Source organism: Typopeltis vanoorti, chromosome 2 (genome assembly GCF_054136105.1).
Source record: "Typopeltis vanoorti isolate ZY-2024b chromosome 2, IOZ_Tvanoo_1.0, whole genome shotgun sequence".
Classification (NCBI taxonomy): domain Eukaryota; kingdom Metazoa; phylum Arthropoda; class Arachnida; order Uropygi; family Thelyphonidae; genus Typopeltis; species Typopeltis vanoorti.
The window spans coordinates 146,855,336-146,867,555 of record NC_143550.1 but is presented as its reverse complement, the minus strand read 5'-3'; the positions used below and the strand labels follow the sequence as shown (position 1 = coordinate 146,867,555).

Genomic DNA, 12,220 nt, shown 5'->3' with positions numbered 1-12,220 from the left:
TATTTTCATGACCTTGGTCCATCTTACAGGTTCTATTCATGTCACCATTCCCGATTCACTCTTAATTGCGTTGTCATTCAGGATGGTGGTAATCCAAGTTAACCGAATTAAATATTACCCATACAATGATGTCTTATATTTTTCTATCGACCCCCAATCGACCACTTTGGTGACCACTGATTTAAACAACACATATAATCAAGCAAATCAAGGTTAATACTAAAATATAATAAAGTAGGGTAATAATAATCAAACAGACAGGCTATTCAAACACACTCATGAGAATCTTATGTTCATCTATATCACAAACATGGATGTCGGTATTAAACTAGATTACTGCTACTAACAACCCATACATATTAAACTTGGTCTAGACAACTTATGAATGTAGACTACAGTCCAATTCGATTAACATAACACAGGAAACCGTCTCAAAAATCTCTCTTCTTTTCTAAACTCTGTCCATTTTACACCTTCGTCACCAATAGATAACACAAAAAAAGGGAAGATTTGTACATTACCACCTTGTTAGATGATTTCTTGATCCTTCTGTCTGTTCTTTGTTATAGATTGTCCTTCTTTACGATGGATTGCCGCCATCTGCTCATCCCGAATTAGCCACTTGTTTCTTCTGGGCTTACGAACTTTTTGCATCGCCGCTTCTAACATGATTTACCTTCAAAGGTAAATCATGTGGATCTAACTGCTTTCTCATCAGTTAGATCCACACTGATACTTGAACACTGCCATCATCTCCTGCTATATTTTCTTCGATTCGCATCACTCAGCAATGGGAAACATGCTGCCGCTTTGTTGTCTTCACGTCTTGTCAGGTATCAGGCATGCTGAACTGCTCAGGAACTTCAAGCAGGAGACCCATGGGGAGGGCACATGCGACTAGGGACCACCACAGGAACTAGGAGAAAAATGTAAAAGGAAGCAAAAAAGGTCCCTCTCAACGATGTGAATCCGTTTTAAACCCCATTATAGCGCCCTCTTTCCGCATTCCAAACTTGTCTGACAGCAAATGCTCCCCATTTGCTGTCACCGAGTGACGTCACCTCCTTGCTGTACGTGCATCACTCTTTTCGGGGAACGCGAATTTCTTGCGCCTTCCACGAATGCCTACTCATCGCTCGTTACGTCATCTTTGGTGGTCAAACTGCAACCTTTGAACTTTCATTTGCACGATGATACACGGCATATTTTAACATTGATGTGTTTGACAAATTAAGATTCCATCTATTTTTGACAAACCTTAAACATAGTACAATTTAATATTTATTTCCTCCTTCGATTTCATTTTAATTTAAGATTCAACCTCTTCTTTTATATTTTAATTCCTTTTTAAGCAAGGTTAATATCTGCATCTTCACATATTATGTCTGCTTTGCCAAGAGTACAAGTGCTTTTGCTTGATATTGTTCTCTTGTTAAATCTTGAATGGGGCAGTTCTATTCTTGATAGAGCCATCATTCAAGATCTAACAGTACACCTACTTCTGAGAGTGCTGCGTACTCTTTTGAATCTTCTCAGATATGTTCTTGATATAAAGAATTATTCCAGTTTTATAGTGATCTAATGGCTCTCTATTAGTTTGTCTAATGTTAAGTGTGGGATATAATAAACTGTTTATTTTATTAGGATTATAACATTATTAATGATATTAGAAAACTATTCAATTATTTCTGGAGCAAAACGTTACTTGGACAAAATAGCTGTAGCTTTTGTGCTAATTTTTATTATGCCATAAATTTGCATTAGATAGATTAGATGGTGGTGTGAATTAATATTCAGATATTGTTAATGTATAGGTTTTCAGTAGATAATGTAAGAGTAGTAACCATCTAAAGTGTCTAAAAAATGCAAACAGTTGTTTTCAATTCCTATTAAGAGTGTAGGTTATTTAAGTGCACTTTAAGTGTCTAAAGAGTCAAGACATGCAGCAGGACAGATTGCATCCCAATATAAAATTCACTCTTGAACTGGAAGATCACAATAAATTACCATTCCTTGATATCCTTATCAAAATAAATGAAGAAAAAAGATTAACCTTTTAGTATACAGAAAACTTATCACAATGGGAAGATTTTTAAATGATGTGTCACTCCATTACAAAAGATAGGCATGATTAAAATATCATGAGATAGATCACACACAATATATCCAGCATACAATATATCAAAACAAAGCGCAGCTAAGACTGTTTAAAAGGGAGGAGTTTAAATTTTTTAATGCTTTCATTTCAAAAGTTTCCATGAAAATATTTGCAAGTGGCAGCAAAAGAGGAGAGTCCATCATGATTTCTTCCATTTGGAGGTAAATTTTATTATATCAATCACAATAATTTAGTTACATTAAAAATGAAAGAGTGTGGTAATATAAAAATAAAACATTTTTGAAAATGTGATTATTAGATACATTCTTGGCACTTAAATAACCAAACACCCTAAAATAAAATTTATTTCAAAATAAAACTTGTTTTCCATTTTTGGACATTTAGTTACATTTCTAGATGGCTATCTCTTATATTATGTACAGAAAACCTAAAAATTCTAACTAATATCTGAATAATTCACACCACCATCCAGCACAAATTTGTGGGATAATAAAAACATTATGCACACAAAGCTAGAGCTACATGCTCAAGTGACATTTTACTCAAAAAAAAAGAAAGAATAAGAACACATTTCCAATAATATTAATAATAGTTACAATCCTAAAAAATAAACAGATCGTTATATCTCACATCTAACATTAGCTGAGCTAATAAATCACTCCAAAACTGTAATTTTATATCAAAAAATTATCTGAAAACATTAAAATATTCAGTAATTATCAATTATATAACTTCTTATAAATCAATATTAAAACTAGTTTCCCTATTTGTTCAACAAAAAACGATGAAGTTCCCCTTTTATTGGTACCTGGAGTATATAGAATATACTGTCAGTGCATTCTATATATTTCAGGTACTGATAATATTATGGATAGTCTAGCAGATCTGCAGCTAAGAAGAAAGAAAAGAGGAATGCCAGAATTATATAATCATGAACCAATATGGACAAAGTGGATTAGCAGACCATGTGCTTGATATCCCATAAAGAGTTAGCAAGGACAATTACTTTAAAAAAGACTGATTCAAAACTGACAGATTCTTCTGGGAATCTGCTTATGCTTTGCTGAATACTCCTAACCTAAATAAGTACAGTTTCAAAAATCTTCCAAACATTTCTGAGACTAATTCTTCATTTAAATCAACAATAACGAGAGCAGCAAAGTTTGACTGTGGCAGGGGGTGCAGTCAAAATAACTGAATGCTTGATGGTCTGTGTTCTTATTCTAATTACCGTGTGTTCCATGTTACCTTTTTTCATGACGATATCTTGATTACTGTTAGGCAAAATATTGAAATAAAATTATTCAATTTTTTACTTATGTGCTATGAATAAGCATTAAATTTCTTTAGTAGCCTAAAATAAAAACTTTGAAATAATTTAAAGTTCCAAATATGGTTATCATTCCCTTCAAGAATATTCAGGTATCTTTTATCAGTATTCTTTCTAACAAATTTTATCACTAATTTTAAACATGTGATTTATTACAGTTGTGTTAGCAGCTTCATTTCCGCTAGGCTTTAGTGTTATATTGGTCTTTATAATGGCTCTCCTCAATTCTTAGAAGAGATGTGAACCAAGGTTTTTCCAACTTAAAGGCAAATGCCTGATAGCTGATTACAGAAATACCTAAAGCAGTGGTCTGCAACCTTTTTAATATGAAGGGTGCAATACTGCAAGCGCCATGCCACTCACGGGTGCTGTGTTGCCAACTCCTCCTGATTTAAGTAATTAAACTTAAATTTACAACTGGCATGAATGGTTTTGAAATGTTTTTCTATATTACTTTTTTTAAAAATAGCCACACTATTATTGCATAATAAACAAATACATTAGAATACTATTAGAAGAGTTTTCTTCCTGCTTTCATATGAAGAGCGCAATTTTATACTGCGCTCTTCATATTAAAAAAGGTTGCTGACCTCTGCAAGATGTGCTTTACATTTATGGAAAATACTAAGGAAAGAGGTCTGGAGCTTGCTCCACCTTTACTACGAGTTGCCCATAAGGCACTACTTATGCTGCCATCCACCGAAACTTTTCATTTCTATATTGCCAGCCTGGCTGGCTGAGTGGTTAGCGTATCCACTCTCCAGCCAAAAGGCTGTGGGTTCGAATCCTGCTGCAGGCATAGATGTATGTGTGTGTGTGTGTGTGTGATTGTCTGTAGGAATATCAGTGGTGGTGGGCAGCGATAAATGGCGTTGGTATAGTCGCGGTCAGTTGGTGGGCTAAGTGGTAGAGACAGAGTTGTAGAGTGGATGCCCTCCCTCGATGAGTCTTTGGACTCCCTGGAGGTGACTAATAATAATAATAAAATAATCATCATCAAATTCCAGACATGTACCCTCAAGGGGTGTGCAGGATTGGATAGTACCACATGAAAAATTTACATCATTACTAACTTCTATCTACAATTTTCCTCCAAATCAGTCCGTTACTTGTCAAGACTCCAACATTATCAGATCTTATATTTCTGTCGTCTAAGGCACATTGTACCATATCGATCCACCTATATCTTGGTCTTTCTCTGGGTCATTTTCCTGCCAACCTGGCAGAGAACACTTGTTTTGCTAATCTTTCCTCGCTCATTCTGTTTAAGTGACCATACCACCTGAGATTAGCTGTGCTAACACATTCCTGGATGCTGACAATGTCAGGTTCTTTCCTAATATCCTCGTTTTTAATATGATATTGTCATTGATGCCATCTGTTCACACCTCTAATCTTTCTCAGGACTCTCATATCTGTGGTCTCTAGTCTTTGGTCAAGTATTTTACTTCTAACCAAGCTCTCAGATCCATAAGTTAAAACTGGTTTGAACACTGTCTTGTATACAGCTAATTTAGTGTTCCGACTAATTTCTCTCTTATTCCATATGAATTTATTCAGTTGACTTCCTACCATACCAGCTTTGCTGATTCTGTTGTCTATTTCTATATTTAATTTACCATCTTCACTAAAAACCGTGCCTAAGTAGCTGAAATGTTTTACTTGTTCCACAGGTTCCCCATTCACAACACAGTTGACATTTTCAATGATTCTGCCTATTTTCATTGTCTTTGTCTTTTTATTGCTGACCTGTATACCATATCTATTACAACAGTTATTCAATTTAGTCAGGGAATCTTGCAAACTTGTAGCGGATTTATTCAGAAGTATAACATCGTCCGCATAATAAAATAATAATAATATATTCGACACGAAGCTCTTCTATATTCGGTTATGAAATAATGTTGGATTCAATATTTATCATACATTGCCCTCTAGAAGATGTGCTTTACATTTATGGAAAATACTAAGGAAAGAGGTCTGGAGCTTGCTCCACCTTTACTACGAGTTGCCCATAAGGCACTACTTATGCTTGCATCTGCCGACTCCTTTAGTTTCTTTCTTTCTATATATATATATATATATATATATTCGGCACGAACTTTTGTAGTTTCTATATTCAGCTATGAAATAATGTTAATGTTGGATTCAATATTAACTTAATTTGTACCATCATGTATTATATTTGCAGTGTTTTTTTCTTTATGGTTTCTTGCATTTTAGCACATACTAGTAATGAATATATCTCTCAGAATATACTGAGATCTATGCTGCAAAATTACCATTGCAAGCTCCAAAGCAGTTTACAATAATTTCTCTGAGGGCGCACTAAAAATTCACTGTGGGCGCCATAGCGCTCACGGGGCACTGCGTCGCCGACCCCTGACCTAAAGTATGCAGAGAAGAAAATAAAATAAAAATGATTGGGGACTTTTTTTTTTTTTTTTTTTTGCACTTTTGAAAACTCTTCAAACTCTTTCATTAATTGGATTTAACACTTCAAATCTGGCACACTGTGTACAATTCAATACTACTCAAATGGAAATAGCAAAACAATAATATTCAATTTAAACCCAGTTAGAACAAGTCAAATTATGTGACTAATCATTTTGGTAATATAAGAGGAATCAGTGACCACAGTGCCATGATATGCCATGGCTATTGGTTACATTTTCTATTATATTAATCTTAAAAATCAATCCAAATATATAACTTGTAAAAGGTGTGTTAAAAATTTCTGGAAACAACAACATTTTAGAACATATAATCACAGCATAATGTACAAAAATAGCTATACTTTATATATTATTTCAATCTACTTACAGCTCATACCACGAGGAGACAATTCCAGCAGTTTCATTCCACATTCTTTCAGAAAACCAATAGCAACTTCAACTGAGTCATTAGTTGAATTTGAAAGTAATAGTGTTAAAATTTCTAGTGCAACTAATTCATGAGCCTATTATTAAAAAAGAAAAAAATCCTTCACATTAATAATTTAGTACAACAGTACATTTCAGAATGATTTTACTTTAACATAGTATTCATAATATCTTTAAGAAATTGAGTTAATAATAATCAAGATAAAAAATAAAATTATTTATTGCTATATGGATAGGAAAAAACAGCAATTATATTTCTGGTATATTTTTACCTCAATTTCCTCACACGATCAGGATGAATTATTAATAAATCTAACATCTTGATCTTACATATGCTGATTATTAACAAGTTCACATTGGGGTGATAGTAGATCGCTCGCCACGAACCTAACCATCTGGAAAAGTGGGATAAATTACCGACAATTTAGTTTCTGCATCTTGTCGGACGTACTATTTTCATGACAGTTTCTTCGATTGAATAATCCTGTATTGTGGAGGGGGGGGGATAGGTAAAAAGGAATGTTCTTTTCAGAATATATTAAAAAACAATAATTAAAGAGAATGATATACAATCATACCCCGACTTACGCGAATCCAGTGTTATGCGGTTTCTTATATATACGTATTCTTGTCCCGCTTCACGCCTCACCATTAGCCGTATCTTTCCGGTGCCGGCCGCATTCACCAGTGTCGCACATGCTGTGAACAAGCACTGAAGTGTTTTGTGCGATCTCCATTCATACATGATTTTTATAGTCTACAAACCTTGCGATTGTTTAATGTTATGTTCTTGATAAAAATTTTATCACATAAAAAATAATAAGGTCATCCAAAGGAAGCAAAGTCCGATTCTTCTACAGCTAGCAAGAAAAGAAAAACATTGACTTTGGAAAAAAAAACTTAACATTATTAAGGATTTTGAAGGCGGAATGAAAATTTGTGAGCTAGTAAAGAAGTTCAATCTACAAGAATCCACAGTAAGAACAATCATAAAAGAAAGGTTTACAGATTTTGGAGGACATAGTTCTAATGAGGAACGAACTGTAGCCACAAGGTAAGGAATAAAAAAATCATTAGCTTGCTATGAAGAAATTTTGCGTGACAAGAAAAAGACATTATGCCGTCAGACGAAGCTATCGTTTTTTATGAAACCATTGACATCGAAATAACTTTCTTTTTTTTTATGTACGAAAAACTACAATTATGATTATATTTCTTTAAAAATATAGGTGTTTTTGTAAACCTTTGGTCCCAATTAACTAATATTTTGTATGTTTGTATGCAAAATTATACCCGAGTTATGCGAATTCGACTTATGCGCTTTTGTTGGTCCCACCACGTAACTTCGGGGTATGACTGTATTTGATTACTGAAAATAAGAGCCGACAGGCTTCACTTCGGTGAAGTAAAATTATTCAAAATTAAGTGGATATTGAATACCACATTATTTCTTAGCCGAATAAGAAACTCAAATATAGGAAATCTAATCTAAGATTTTCATGCCGAGTACAGAAAACTATATAAAGTTCGGTGAGTCCAAGCGTAAGCCAACACCTGGTAGTGCAATGCTAGGGTGACTCATAGTAAAGGTGGAGCAAGCTCCGATCACTGTTCTTAGTATTTTCCCATAATGTAAAACAAAGCTTCTAGGAGATGTATTACTGTTCTACATTATGAGAGAAGGTCACTACCCATCACTACCCATGAGAGATGGGTAGTGACCTTCTCTCGTAATGTAGAACAGTAATACATCTCCTAGGAGCAGTGTTTTACATTATGGGAAAATACTAAGAACGGTGATCGGAGCTTTCTCTAACCTTTACTACGAATCGCCCTAGCATTGCACTACCAGATGTTGGCTTACGCTTGGAGTCGCCAAACTTTATATAGTTTTCTGTATTCAGCATGAAACTCTTAGATTAGATTTCCTATCTTTGAGTTTCTTATTCGGCTAAGAAATAATGTGGTATTCAATATCCACTTAATTTTGGATATATTTGATTATTGTTACTATACTTGATTTACTAAAAGATGTAAAGAATAGCAAATATAAGGAAGAGAAAGAACAGGCATGAATAAAAATACTTTCAGTACTGTAAAATGAATTATTAATAATTTACATCCTGTGATACTTATATGGGTTACGACAGATGATGGAAAAATATCGAGAGAAACAAAGGGAGCTACATCTGGTATTTATTGATCTGGAGAAAGCATACGATAGAGTGCCAAGGCAAGAAGTCTGGAGGTATCTGAGGGAGAAGAAGGTGCCAGAGAAATATGTCAGGTTGGTGCGGGAAATGTACAGAAATGTGAAGACAAGTGTTCGGACCTGTTTGGGACAGACAGAAAGTTTTCAAGTAACAGTTGGCTTGCATCAAGGGTCAGCATTAAGTCCGTTTCTGTTTAATATTCTGATGGAGGTGGTAACAGAGGAGGTGAGAGAAGATGCACCTTGGACAATGTTGTATGCAGATGACATCTTGCTGTGTGTAGATTCAAGAGAAGAAGTGGGAACTAAACTGGAAAGATGGAGAAAAGTACTGGAAGAGAGAGGTATGAGACTGAGCAGAAGTAAGACAGAGTATATGTGTTGCGCAGTCGGCGGCAGCAGCCAGGAGACAGATCTGGAGCTGGAAGGAAATGTCATCAGGAAGGTAAGAGACTTTAGATACTTAGGTTCAACAGTGGAAGAAGATGGAGGAGCTGAGAAGGAAGTGGGATGCAGGATACAAATGGGTTGGAGGAACTGGAGGGAGATGGCTGGAGTGTTATGCGATAAGAGGGTGCCGATCAATCTAAAAGGCAAAATCTATAGGACAGTAGTGAGGCCAGCTATGACATATGCTATAGAAACTGTGGCCCTGAGAAAAAATAACATCGGCAGGATGGAAGTAGCAGAGATGAGAATGCTTAGGTGGATGTGCGGTGTGACCAGAAAGGATCGTCTGAGAGATGACTATGTCAGGGGAACAGTGAAAGTTACGAACTTAGGAGCGAAAATACAGGAGGCAAGGTTGAGATGGTCTGGTCTTGTGATGAGGAGGGAGGACGAATATGTGGGAAGAAGGGTCATGCAGATGGATGTGCAAGGAAGGTGGAAGCGTGGGCGGCCAAAGAAGAGATGGAGGGAGCTGGTTGAAGAGGACTTGAAGATGAAGAACTTGGATGTGGTGACAGCCCAAGACAGGAAGGTGTGGAGGAGACTCATTACAAACAGTGACCCCACTTAAGTGGGAGAAGCTGCAGAAGAAGAAGAAGATACTTATAATGCAAGCATAAATATATCACAGGATGTAAGTTATTCATAAACTCTAGATTTTCATATTGGAATTTATGATGAGCATAATTAAAAAAATTATGAACAGATGGAAAAAGATTTTGTTTGCGAAATAAGTGAAAAGTAGAGGAGTGAAAGAAGTTCGGATAATATATATTTAAGAACGTTGGCAAAACTGAACTGATATATCATAGGGATATGCAGCATTTTTCACTATTTCTATCTTCTTCAATATGGCAAGGTGGTGGATTAAATAGTAGCTTGTTAACAGTTAGTTTTGAATAACCATTTTGCTGAAAGGTTGTAAGAAATTGAAGTTCTTTGTTAGCATTTTCTTCACAGAGGAGGGAGTGAGTGAGCAGATTTGCCTAGCAAGAAACAATGCCAAGTTTCTAAGATGGTTAGTGATGGGATTGTGCATGGATATATCTATTGGTGTGAGTTGGTTTCCTGTAAATAGAGATACATGAGTGAGTTTGACATCCAGGAACAGAAAAGAGCCATCAATCTCTAATTCTGCGGTAAATTGAATTTTCAGGTGTTGAATGCTGAGATGGGCTAGGAAATTCTTTAAAGACTCAGGTCTCTTTTCCACAATCTTGGTTTCAATGGGAATGAAGAGATAGCCTTTTCTTCAAAAGATTCCAAATATAAATTCACCAATATGGGCAATAAAGGATTACCCATGGCTAAACCAAAGTTTTGTTTGTATGTAGTGTCTTTAAGCTAGAAATAACCAAAATTAACACAATGGATTAATAAAGACATTACTTTTTTTTGATAAATTATCTTTTAACAGAATAAGAACTTCTTCTGTAAACACATCCATGAAGAGGGAAACAACATCAAAACTAGCCATAATTTCTTCTTTATGAATATGTATGTTTTTGACACTCAAAACAAAATCAACAGAATTTTTGATGAAAGAAGAGGTTGAGCAGATTAAACAGTTTAGGAATTTGGCTAAATACTTTGAGAGGTTATAAGTAGGTGAATCAACGACCTATACAATCGGTCTCAGTGGAGTATTTTCTTTATGAATTTTTGGTAATACATATAATGGACAGATTAAAGGATGAATTGAACGAAGAGACAATGAATTTCTAGGAAACTCCGTAGTTGTTCTTAGAAGGTTACTTTGTATGGTTATGGAGTTCATGAGTTGGATCTCTGTCATGAATTTAGTAAGTATCTGTTTGTAATAATTGGAACATTTTGTTATTATATTCTTCAGTATTCAGGATGACAGTGAAGTTGCCTTTATCTACAGGAAGAATTATATCTTTTTTTTTTTTTGTAGTTTTTTTATTGCTTGACGTTCTGCTGGAGAGATATTGTCTGTAGAAGGGTTTTGCATTGTTGATAATAAAAATGGATTCCATACAAAGTAAATTAGCTTCTTGAACAAGAAACTAGAAATTAGGAATTTTGAAATTAGAACAAGAAAAATCATTTAAATCAAAGTTTCAACTCTGCCCTGATAAAACTATTATAAACAAATCCAGTTACAACCTTTCCAGTGTTGAGAAGAATATTCTTAGTAAGGGCTTTAATTTTGCAATATCACCAAAATCCATTCCAAAATAGCTGTTACTTACTAAAATTTGAAAACTAACGACGAAAACTATTATTCATCCAGTCTTATGGGACAAATCAGAAAATATCTTTCGATGATAAGATGAATTCTTTCCTATTCTGTGAACTGGAAAGAAGAATCGTAGAATCTAAAGAAATCGTCCTCGATCCAGTACATCTCAACACTAACTTCAGCTACAATCTCTCAGCTTATCATGGTGCTGCTATCCAACTTTAGCATTCAAGAGACCTTGAATGCCTGCACATGCCCAACAATAAAGAGATACACAGAACAGCTTCAAACATTAATACATTAATGCTTTAATGTATAGGTTTTTTGAAATGTTTGTTAGTAGTTCCCTCTTGTTATGGGACAAAATAAGTCTTCTAATAAGACGAAACTAGTTGTGCTTAATTAAAATAGTGTTCCTATTTTTATCTCTCGGCTTGTAGTAATTTAATCTTTATTTTTTTTTCAAATATATATGTATATTATTTTATTTTATTTTTAACTATACAACTTATTTAGTTATATATATATATATATATAAAAACCCCATATGTATCCTCAAAGAGTGTACAGAATAATATGATGGTACTAAATTATTGAAAATTAAGAATGATCTTTACAAAACATAAACAACTGCATGCTCAAGAATCTACAAGAGATGACATTTTAATTATTTAGGACCAATTTTTAGAAAAGAAAAAACTAATATTGAAATAATAACAGGATACCAAATATAAATTTATAAGAAACAGGAAAAAATTTTAAATAAAGACTAAACTAGTACACACAACAGTGTTCAAACTAATTCTCATGTGAAAGATGGGTGAGAAATAAAACAAATGACTACTAAGGGATGGAAACTACATGCATGAGAGTAATAGCGAAAATTAGGAGAGTGAAATGACACCAATAACAAAACCATATTAAAAATGGTAATACCAAAAAGGAACTTGCATATATATATATATATATATATATATATATATATATCATCATCATCTTCTTCCTTATACCCTCTTTTACC

General features: G+C 34.3%; 1 protein-coding gene across 1 annotated transcript in view; it reads right to left on the bottom strand.

Annotated features, from left to right (window-relative positions):
- ncm (pre-mRNA-splicing factor nucampholin) overlaps nucleotides 1–12,220 on the bottom strand; it is a 306,231-nt gene that overhangs the window by 191,137 nt on the left and 102,874 nt on the right. Inside the window, exon 7 of the mRNA XM_090408753.1 lies at nucleotides 6,273–6,408. Within this exon, the coding sequence (XP_090264879.1) occupies nucleotides 6,273–6,408 (136 nt within the window). The remainder of the gene's footprint in view (nucleotides 1–6,272; nucleotides 6,409–12,220) is intronic.